The 12,001-nt window shown below is 39.3% G+C and overlaps 1 protein-coding gene across 1 annotated transcript in view; it reads left to right on the forward strand.

The window, feature by feature from the left end:
- The window catches only part of CACNA1B (calcium voltage-gated channel subunit alpha1 B), a 1,447,778-nt gene that overhangs the window by 1,172,428 nt on the left and 263,349 nt on the right, over nt 1-12,001 (forward strand). The window contains exons 30-32 of the mRNA XM_030207102.1: nt 3,831-3,941; nt 4,096-4,179; nt 10,905-10,910. Of these exons, the coding sequence (XP_030062962.1) occupies nt 3,831-3,941; nt 4,096-4,179; nt 10,905-10,910 (201 nt within the window). The remainder of the gene's footprint in view (nt 1-3,830; nt 3,942-4,095; nt 4,180-10,904; nt 10,911-12,001) is intronic.

Raw genomic sequence — 12,001 nt, forward strand, 5'->3', positions numbered from 1 at the left:
CAATGGGGCACCCTAGGGGGTACTGCTGTGGACTTCATATACTGTCAGGTAGATTCTCACCTTTGCCCCCTTATCTTGTCTGCTAAGCCCTCCAAAACTCACTAGCCCAAACTGTACACCACTACAATAGCCCTTATGGGTGAAGGGGGCACCTATATGTGGGTACAGTGGGTTTTTAGTGAGTTTTGAAGGGCTCACAGTTTCTACCAGAAGTATAACAGGGAGGGGAGGTACCACTGGGGGAGTAATGGGGGTCATCCCTGAATCCCTCCAGTGGTCTAGACCATAACATTGAATTTTTCACCCTAGTCATTTTGGTTTTGTTCCATTAAGGCTGTAAAACATTCACGTGTTAGGCACGTCCTAATCCCGCCATTGAAACGCCCCTGATATGACCCTTATGATTTGGATGCACTACAGACAAATTGCATAGACAAATGTCTCATTAATATGCTACTGATATTTTGAAGGAGGAAAAGACTTCAGATGCTCAACCTTTTCTGTTCTCGATAGAAATAACAGTATGTGGTTGGCGCCTACAATATCCACCATCGAAGGGGTTTTCTTCTTAAAGTGGATATTGGGCGAGCTCCTCATCAGTCAAAAATCTCCAACGTGTAATCACTGTAGACTAATATGGGAACACTGTTTGTGGTCGCATATGTTCAGAGAAATGGGCTGCACTTATCTGAGTTTGTAGCAATTGCCTGGCTGGGGACGCTCTACAGCAAGCCTCTGTTTCACTTTCAGCTTCTTAAGGAGCAAAGTCCTCCGCCTCGCTAGGTACTCTGAAATAATGCATATATCTATGAGCATTGAGGGGTAATCAGGGTTACGGTTACAGAGTAAGGTTATAAATCTTATGTAATCTTATGGTTGCTTACCTAGTAGTGTTCAGCCTGCTTCCTAACTGGAAATAGACTGCAAGATGACCGCCGGTATTTAAACCAGCGTTAATAAGCCGCTCCTCCAATTATGGAGGTTCTAAACTTCTTAAAAGACACATACTGGTGAAAACTTAACTGATCTAAAGGAAAACATTACATTCTATTCTATTATTGAGACCGACAGGGGTTAAGGAATTTAACTTGTAAATCCACCGCTGTTCCATTTGTTGTAATTTCCTATCATAATCTCCTCCTCTTGTAGATGTTTCTACATGATCAATGGCAACACATTTGTAATCTTCAAAAATGTGAGCAGTTGCCTGGTTATGTGCTACCAGGGGGGCCTCCGATCTCTGATGGGAAAGATTGAATTTATGAACACTAAGCCGCTGTTTTAACGGCCTAGTGGTCTTCCCCACATATATTTTGCCACATGGACAACTCAACATATATACCACGAGTGTGGTTTCACAGTTTGTATTATGTCTAAGCTGATATTTCTTTTGATCATGAGGATTACAAAAAGTGTCCGTTTTTATCATATTGGGGCAAAATATACACTTGCCACATGCCTCATGACCTAAATCAATATCAGATTCTCTCCTCTGAGATTTTGATTGTAGTAAATCCGTTAAGTACAGTTAAGTTTTCACCAGTATGTGTCTTTAAGAAGTTTAGACCCTCCATAATTGGAGGAGCGGCTTATTAACGCTGGTTTAAATACCGGCGGCCATAGATATATGCATTATTACAGTGTTCCCATATTAGTCTACTGTGATTACACGTTGGAGATTTTTGACTGATGAGGAGCTCCTCAATATCCACTTTAAGAAGAAAAAGCCTTTGATGGTGGATATTGTAGGCGCCAACCACGCACTGTTATTTCTGTCGAGAACAGAGAAGGTTGAGCATCTGAAGTCTTTTCCTCCTTCAAAATATCAGTAGCATATTAATGAGTGGTTTATTTCCTATTGTAGAAATTAAACTGAGGTTTGTTAGCAATATACCATCAGTAGTTTGAAATAGACAAATGTCTGCAATATAAGTTTCGAAAATACTGATTTGGACGTTTTGAGAAGAAATTTGTCCAAATGGTGCTTTAGAACACTTTTGGGATGTTTTTCTCTTTCGAAAATGAGCCCCATAGGCACCTATATGTCTTGATAAACTAAAAATAGGTGCCTATATGGTGTTTGCACTTAGGCAACCTGTTATAAAATTATCTCCTAAATGTATTTATAAAGTGCCTTTCTATGTTTTCTATTAATGGAATCAGGTAATTATGCCATGACTATAGTCCTCATTCAATGAAGAATTTTCCAGAAGCACAGAAAGAGAAAAAGTTCTTTTTGAACAAGGTCGCATGAGTGTTTACACATAATCGAAAGATAAAGAAAATCAACTCTCTGCTCATGGACTACCGACAAATTTCTGCTTAATTTAAATTATTTTAAGAAAAGACAAAAAGATTTTCCTCTGTTTCAGGGACATCTTGTGAACATTGATGCAAGTAACAGCATTAAAATAAATAAATAAAATAAGAAATTAATTTATTTCCTTTTGTGTTTAAAATCTATGCTCCCCTTGCCTGGGTTTGCAGACAATGAATCAACTATAAATCTGACTGGTGGAGTTTTGTCAGCTCTGAGGTGGTGAAACTCTAAATTTAAAATCACAGCTGAGTTTTGGGTATCCCTGCATAGGCCAGGGGCCATATCTACTGTTAGCATAATCATAAGGAAAATAGGATTCTGTTTTATTTAACCTCTTATTCAAAATTCTGTCATTCGTCTTGTTGGAAAGCAGTTTAATATACATATTTATAGTACCAGAGATGCCAAAGAGTGAGATTTTTTTCAGATGCTATGTCAAGGGCATAAATCTAGTGGAGGCGTGGCCTAGTGGTTAGTGCACTGGTCTTGAAATCCAGAGGTGGCTGGTTCAAATCCCACTTCTGCTCCTTGTGATCTTGGGCAAGTCACTTAACCCTCCATTGCCTCAGGTACAAACTTAGATTGTGAGCTCTCCTGGGACAGAGAAATAGCCAGTGCACCTGAATGTAACTCACCTTGAGCTACTACTGAAAAAGGTATGAGCAAAATCCAAATAAATAATAACTGAAAAGTAGTATTGCTTTGCAAATGAAACAAAAAAAAAGCAGTGTAAAATAATATTTGCTTTTCTTTGGAGACAGAGTGGAGGCAATCAGGGTAGATTCTCTGGACTGAAAATTGGTCTCCAATCAGTAGCTAAAAGTACATGCATAGATTTCAGAGCATGTGTACTTGTAGGTACAGGGAAAAGGGATAGGGCAGGGAGAGCATAACACAGGAAGCTGTGCTCGGATTTCTTCCTATTGATGAGGCCGCTTGGCTTTTCTACTCTCAGGTTCACCGTTCATAAAAGTAGTGATCAGGATCAGTGCACTGGTACTGAGACTCTAATAAATGAGAGAAGAGGCTCGAAAAGTGTGAGAGTTGGCCTTCAAATGAATCTGACCTGCTCCTAATGAGTGAGAGAAGGGCTCAGACAGCATGAGAGTGAGAGAGCCTTCAAATGAGTGTGACACACACCTAAATGCAGAGCTGCTGAGTTACCCATTCCAGGAGGGAGACTTTTTGACTGGTCCTGGTTTTAAACTTACAATCCAAAGCAGTGTAGTATTAGTAGTCCATGATTCTATCCATTGAAATCAGTGCTGCAGGTTCCATAATGCACCAGGATGAGGTTGGCAGAAATCCAAGACCGGCTAAAATGTCTCCACCCTGGAATGGATAACTTGGCAGCTCTGCTAATGAATGAGAAAAGGGACTCAAGAGTGTGAATGTGAGAGAGCCTTCAGTTGAATATGGCACAGTCCTAATGAGTGAGGGTTGGCATCCCTGTAATACATAGTACAGTATTCACTCAATTAACGCATCCTTTTCTCTGTTCTTGGTTTAGTTCTATGGATCCAATAATTCATATGACATGATGCTGAAAGGTCTTAACATCTTGTTCACGTCTATGTTTTCAATGGAATGTGTGTTGAAGATCATTGCCTTTGGTGTACTGGTACGTTGCTTTTCCCATGTCTTTCTAAGGCTTATTTTTACTACAAGTTGAATACAGCATTCATGCACCGAGTCAGACTTTAAACATACACTAGTGGTTCTGTAACTATTGCAGCTACAGTCTTGATTTTGTTCTGTTCTGTTTTGTTTTGCAGAATTATTTCAGAGATGCCTGGAATGTGTTTGATTTTGTTACAGTATTGGGAAGTATTACTGATATTTTAGTAACAGAAATTGCGGTAAGTGCAATTTACTCAGTTCCTTGTGATTACAACAGCAGATGGAATATGTCTCTCACCTCCGATTCTCTCCTGTGAGGTTCACTATCAGTGCTTTGGTATAGAGCAAATTTATAACGCAGTTGCTGTTCCTAACCTCTGTCTCATTTTGGGTATCAAGAGCTGGGTGATCCTGTCTTGGCAAAAATGTGTCTCCTAGGCCTGGCCTTGCTGAAATGAGTATAGGCTCTCTGAGGCCAGTGTTGCTAGGTGGTAGATTTTGTTGTTTTGTTTTGTACAGAGTAAGGTCCATTTTGAAAAAGCTGTTGAGCAGGAAAGATTATGGTACAACTTTGGTCAATTTCATCTGGATTTTAAGTTCAAATCCACTTGTGCTGAATATTCACTCAAATGTTAATCAAAGTCTTCTGGTTAGTGTTAGGCCTCCTGTTTGGGTGGCCTCAGATCACTTTGGACAACACAGACAACTTTAACTGGCCAATGCCGAATATCAGTGGCAACTGGCCAATATGAAACTATTCTTCTGGAACGCAGACTTTTTTGACATGATTCATTTTATTTGGCCGAGCTGCCCTGATAAAAAGGGGGTGGAAGATTTTGGTTGCTGAGGATTATCTTGCTAATTCCAAAAGATAGCTGGATAAAGCCTTTGACCTATAGAGTTAAAAATTCCTTTGCACCATATTTTTCAAACCCCTCTGATGACGTTAATGATGTCTTGAAAAATGTACCAATGCACTTGGTATCTTTTGTCTGATAAAGGACTGCTTTTCTGTCAGAAGACCCAATGACTTTATTATGATCATGTATATTTAAAATAATGGAACTTTAATGGAAACTCGTGCCTGTTTCTTTCAAACTTCTGCTTTTAAGAGGAATTAACCAATAGTACAGAAGAACATACAACTCGCACCATATTTCCTTGCATATTCTATAGGATATGCAAGGAAATATGGTGCAAATTTTATGTTCTTCCTATTGGTCATTGGTTCTTTCATGATGGCCCTCTGTGTCTATTCTTTAATTAAATTCTTTCTTTGAATTGAAGCTCACTGGAGTTTTTAATTATTGTAGACAGTACATTAAAGAGCCACCTCCAGGATGAATCCAACAACTTAGTGAAAATGCTGCGTGCTGCTATTAGGAGATTCAAGTTTCCTGATCTTAGATTCTGCACCTTGGATTGGCCCAGAGATTTTGCAGAGACTACAGTCATAGCCCCTAGAAAAAAGAGGTCTCAGCCATCTCGTAAGCGTTATACTTACTGAACAGATTTAGGAATATACTTCATAGGCAGGAAGATGAAACAGTGGGCAACACCAGTAGATAAAAATGTCTTTATTGACATCCACAAGGTTTCTGCTTACTTGTGCAGCTCACTGTTTTGTCTTTCTGGACATTAGCACAGGTGATCATACCTCTGTTCCTTTCCCTTGATATACTTCTTAGTCTCCAAGAGGACCCATAGTTTGTGGGCACAAAACAAGGATTTGCCCTGCAGTGAGTGGATTATATTGGAAACAATTTAAAAATAGTGGAAGGAAACAGGCACAAGTCAGTGAAGACACATAATGCCAGAAGCCTAGTACAGTCCAGGTCTAATTCTACTAGAAATCCATCAAAGCAGAATGAAATAGTAGCCCCCACAACCCCCCCCCCCTCAATTTCAGTCTCTTTTTTATGGTTTGTACTAGTTTAGAATTTTGTTTCTGTTGAAGATGAGGCTAAATTTCCCCCCACTGGTAAAAGCCTAATGATTTACAAAAATCTTAGAGAACTCTGATGGTGATAACTTTGCTTGGCTACATATATAAGACAAGACCTCCCTTTTGTTCCATTTGTAATCACTAATGACTCCATTCATGCAGTTGAAGACAATAGCAATGCAACTGTTCGGTCCAATGAATGTCATTTTCTATTTCTCAGAAGTTCATTGGCCATCTCATTGACACAGTATTGTTAACCAGTCATGCCTTTGATTAGTTTATTATTAAAAAATAATCTAAATTGAGTTTAAATTAATTGTAATACTAGTTACTTTTCCCACCTGGTCATGTTATATACTGCTTCACATTTTTAGTTAAAAGGGAGCACAGTGGTTTTGTGTTCCACACACAAAAAACCTGTTTGTGTGTGTTTATATTTTTAATGCAAAAATAGTCAAGAAACAAGAAAGTTTAGAGTTTGAGAGTCTCACTTAGAGATAAACTTTAGGGCAGTGGCAAAGGTGGGCTGGCGCCAGTGGTGATTTTGTGTTCGGTCACTGACCTAGACCCTTTCTGAACTTGCTTACTTTTTCCCATTGCACCTGAAGTGGAAGGTGGCAGCCATTGCTGGCCCCAACCTAGTACCTTTATTTTTGTTGCTGTTCTTAAAGAAAATTACCACTGTCTGGTGCGAAGTACATGCTGCAGCAGCTGCCTGAAATCCAGCCTGGCTTTTTTTCCAATATGTGGAATGGAAACAGTGTACCATGTAACCATTTGCTGTACTAAATCTTCCCAGGTCAAAACAGTCATCAGACACAATAACAATTTGCAGATTCTCTGCTATCTGGTGAACACCCACCGAAGAATAAAGACAAAAGAAAAATGTGTCTGTTAGTGGTTTTTGTTATTTGTATCCATGTTGTACGTGATTTACATTGTGAAAGCAGTGTTTCTAAGGCAAAGAAAGAACACGTGTCAGTTCACTTCAGAAGGCTCCATTCAGCAGCAGCCCATGTTCAGTCCTTTTTAAAACTTAAAGGATTTGCACAGTCATTTGTGATTATGACTGCTGAGAACTGTGCTGTATCCACTATAATGTGGTCTGAATGCTCATAATAAGCTGTCTTACAAGAGCACAAAAACCTTAGACCCTGGTGTAAGTATCTCTGTTTCTTATAGGGTTTTCAGATTGTGCTGTAACGAGCTTGAATTTATGTAGACCATTTGATTTCTGATTTAGCTTTCACCCACCTCTGTCCATGTGTATATATACAGCTAAATATAGAAATAGATATATAGATAGATGTTTGTGAGTATAGCAAGAAAAGCATATAGGGGTCAATATTCAGGATTTAACTAGGCAGGAGATGCTCCTGCTCAGTTAAATCACAGTGAGAGGGCCATGCCCAGATTTTCAGCAGCACTTAACTGCTGGGGAGTTATCCAGTTAATGCCAAGGTGATCCAGGGGTAGAGTTGTGGCAGTGCTAGTATTTAGCCAGTTAGGGCCAGATTCTGTAAATGGCGTCTAAAATCTAGATGCATCCAATTAAAGCACTTGATGCTATCCTATGAGCTGTGCCTAAAGTTAGGCACAGTGTATAGAATAACACATAGGACCAGGGAATACACTTACATTTAGGCGTAGCCATCTACACCACTGAAAACCAGGTGTAAATACTCGTGCCTAAATATAGGCATGTTCCCCCAAATTCTTTAACAATGCTTGTAAATTTGAGTAACGCCCTGGCCAGTACTTTTTTTGCAGGAAAAAAGGTGCCGGTACTCATACAGTGCCAACCTTAAGGGTGGAGTCACTATCTATAGCTCCACCTCTAGCCATACCCCCACAGTAGCCACACCCATTTTACCAGCCATGGAGCATATAAAAAGGTATAATTAAAAATAGTACATAAGTCCCTAGGCCCACCAAAAGAACCCTTAACCCTGACTATAAACTAATAAAATATGTAGACAAAAAATCAGCTCAAACCCCCAAAAATCAGACTCTGACATGCAGGATAACACCAGAAAAACAAAAAAATTTTCCCCTTGCTATAAAATTAGCAGACATAAATTTCAAATATTCTATTCACTATATTACAAATTAACAACTACAAATAAAACAAAAAAAAAAAAAAATAGCACAGCTACCTCACTACTTTATCTTAAAATAAAAATAAAATTCTTTTTCTACCTTTGTTGACTGGCCATGTACTTCTTTTCATTTGTGTTGGTCCCAGTCTCTTTCCTCATCTTCTCTTACTCTATTGCCAGGATTTCCTATTTGTCATTTTTCTCTCCTCATTTTCCCTTCAGCTTTCTTCAATTTTACTTTTTGCCTTTATCCACATTTAGTTCTTTCTTACTATCCAATCTTCCTGCATTTCTCCCCTTGTCTCCTCTCTCCTCATGTAGTATTTCTCCCCTTTGTCCCCTTTTTCCCCATCCAGCATTTCTCCCCTTGCCCCTTCTCTCCCCATCAGCATTTCCCTTCCCCCTCTCTCCCCATCCAGTATTTCTCAACTTGATCCCTTCTCTCCCCATCCAGTATTTCTTCCCTTTGTCCCCTCTTTCCCCATCCAACATTTCTCCCCTTGCCCTCTCTCTCCATCCAGCATCTCTCTACTTGCTCCTTCTCTCCCCATCCAGTATTTCTCCCCTTGTCTCTTCTCTCCCCATCCAGTATTTTTCCCCTGTCCCCTCTCCTCCCCATTTCTCCTCCTGCCTCAAGTCTCACCCCATCCAGCAACTCCAGCAGCAGCGTAGGAAAATCGATAAGAAAAAGGAGCGAGGCACACTGGTCAGATGCTCTGTCGGCTCTGCCAATCCCCTTCTGACATCAGCTTCCTGTTCCAGGACAGGGGATCGGCAAAGACAACAGCGCATGTCCTAGCACTGGAACGCTGTGCCCGCGGTGCTGCTGCTGCTGCTTGTGTTTGTACCAGCACAAAAAAAGCACTGCCCCTGACACACCCACACTCCTCTCATGGCCATGCCCCTTTTTCAGCTGCGCTCGTTATAATTTATGCATGCCTCTATTTAGAATATGCCTATAAAGGGCGCGTAAATTTCAATTATTGCTGAATTTGATTAAATGCTGTGTCTAATCCCGGCACTGGCTTTGAATATTCCCAACAAAGTGATCCACTTACAAAAAAAAAACCACTTATCTCAAATAACCATATCAGATTATAGGAAGGGAAAGCTTCAAAGTGCTCCAAATCCAAAGGTCTATTGAGCTAAATGTGATCACATGGATCTATTCTTTATCCTTAGCAGAAAAATCTTCCCATAGTTCTGAATCTGCAAGCTATTTCTATCCTTTTCACATATCTTCCTAAAGATCAATATTGAATTTCAATTTTACTCAGTACACAAAAAATGTCAGTGAATGCTGTTCTTATCTCATCTGTAAATCAGCAAAAATCCGGAGCAACTGCTCACAACTTCTTGTGCCGATTGCCTTCCTTCCTGGACCAACGTTTTGCATAGCTGCTTCATGGTTCGAACAACAGGGAGATTATACCAGCATTGAGACTTCGCATAGACCTTCGGGTTTTTCCTTCCTATAATCTGATAAAGTTATTTGAGATAAGTGTCTCTTTTTTTTATAAGTGTGTTGGGAATATTCAAAGCCAGTGCCAGGATTAGACGCATCATTGAATATCTGGACCAAATTCAGCTGGTGACGGTCAGCACCTTTGAAAATGCTGACCGAATATCAGGGGATAGTTAAGATTCAGGCTTTGTACTTAAGCTAAAACCTCTTTTAGGAAGCATATTTCAATTTCTGTACTACTACTCCCCTACATGGACTGCAGGCTACAACCATCTTGCAAGCTCTTGAGCCATCTGGGCATCTGAAAAAAAATATTTCATTTAGTGTTAAAATTTAATTTGTAGAGATATCATATACTGTTCTTTTGCAGTAGTCTATTTAAATTGCTGCAGTGTTGTAAGAGGGGCTCTGAAAGTGGGATTAAAATACCTGAAAGATATAAATAATCACAAAACAGTATTTTTCAGGGAAAGAAAGTTCTAGAACAAGTGTGTAGTATCAGAAAGAAAGGGGGTAGGAAATATTGCTTCATAGGAAGGGTGGCAGCGGTAAAAATGGTATTGAGATTTAAGAAACCAAGGGGAACGTGCAAAGGAATCAGATATGCAGAAAAAAATAAAAGACTACAGCTGGAGATCAGACAAGGCCCTGCATATTGCAGCAATAAGGGAAAATGAACAGACTAGATGAGCCCCTTCATTTTTTTCTCTTTCACTGTAATATTCATTTTTATTCACTTAAATTTATCTATTCAGTATGCCAGTTCTCATATAAAAGAGCAGTCAGTAGTCTTTCAGACTGGGATGAGCACAGTTCATCACTATCAAAAAATTTTCACTCCTGAAATTGTCTAGCCTCTGCTGGAAAACCTCGCCAGAATCTTGAGGTTCATTCAAGTGAACCTCTCAATTCTTGGCTTGCACTGTGCATGAATGTTTTTAAGAAATTAGATTCTCTCTGTGCCAAGCTGTATTCCATTCAGCATCTTGGGTAACTTTTTTGCTGTGAATGGGGCCTATATCAAGCAAGAGATCCTGAAAGATACAAAACTGGCATCTCTTTCTTTGCCTGGGAAAACAAATTGTGACACATCCTTTAATTTGCATTGCATACTGAAATGCAAATAGTAACTGTACTGTTTCTTTGATTTCAGGATCCTCGAAAGTCTTTTTGATTTGAAGTGGGATTCTGTTTATTTTGTTTGTGTAATTATTGAGATCTTATCCTAGTGAGATCTTCAAAGATTTTTTTCTGATGGCCTTGATTACTCATTTTCTCTTGTTTTTTTTTCTTTTGTTGTTTGTTTTTTTTTTTTTTGTTCTTTATTTTCTTTACCTACCTGCCGAATCACACCATCCAATCAACATGTAATCCGTCTCTGTGTGTTGTGCACCTGCTGCTCAAAACGTTCTAAATAATGTTGCAAAAATTCATCCATGAAAACATCATATATAGGAAACGGTTGGTTTAATACATTTAAACAGTTTATAAAATTGTTTGCTGTTTTTCAGATTTTCTTTGCGTTTTTTTTTTTTCAATTTAAGTTCTAGTTATCTTGGTGAAAAACTCAGTGGATGTGCTGATCTGCCAGGGCATTTCGCTAACACTATCAACTACTTATCATGCCTGTCATCTTCCTTTATTGGCTCTGTTTAAATGACTTGCAGTGTTACAGATAAGCCCTGGTCTACTGTCAGTTTTTCATCTGAGGGAAACCCATACTTGCATTATTTTAGTGTAGGATGACCAGTTTAGTCTAGAAACCACCTTGGAATAAACATAGGCTTGAGGGCCAAAATATGTTTTCTCCATAAATGGTGATATGCATCATTATGTCTGTGAAATCAGCATTTCCAGGTTCTTCCTTGCTATACGATTAAACAAGTTGAATAGGTCAACATCCAAAGTAGAATTCAGCATATGTTGTTTTAACACAGGTCCTATTTTACACAGTGGGACCTAGTTACTAATAACGGGTGTTTGGGTATCCACACTTGGGATATGTGTGATGGGAGCCGCATTGTAAATTTATGAGTGCTGATTAAGCACAGTTTCTTACATTATTGTTTCCCTATACAAGAGCGCAGGGCAGGAGGCATTGTTTGCAGAATCAGATTTGAGAAATAATTCAAGGAGGTGTTTCCCTTTTATACCTGCATGCAGTTCTCTTGATTGCATGAGTAATCTTGCCATTGAAGGTGTAGATTTGCAGCACAGTACACCAGGCAGTACAACAACTGTTCAATTCCCATTTGCATAGGCAAGTGGGATTCCAGTTTGCCCCCAGTACTCTGTTGGAACATCTTCCCACAGCTTTCTCAAACACGATGTTAAGCAAAGTTCTCCTGGGTTGCTAGTGAAATCCACAGTGAGATGTGGTAATGTACTGTCAAAATTCATAGCAAGATGGCTTGGAGGAATAACTTGCAAATTCTGAGACCCACAGTTATGGTCTCTTGTAGGGGAGGCAATCTGGGGTTCAGTCAGGATTAAAACATTTTTGTTTGTGATAATCTTAGTGCTTTATCGCAGGTACTTAAAACCTTTCATTT

Source organism: Microcaecilia unicolor, chromosome 6 (genome assembly GCF_901765095.1).
Source record: "Microcaecilia unicolor chromosome 6, aMicUni1.1, whole genome shotgun sequence".
NCBI classification, from domain to species: Eukaryota; Metazoa; Chordata; class Amphibia; order Gymnophiona; family Siphonopidae; genus Microcaecilia; species Microcaecilia unicolor.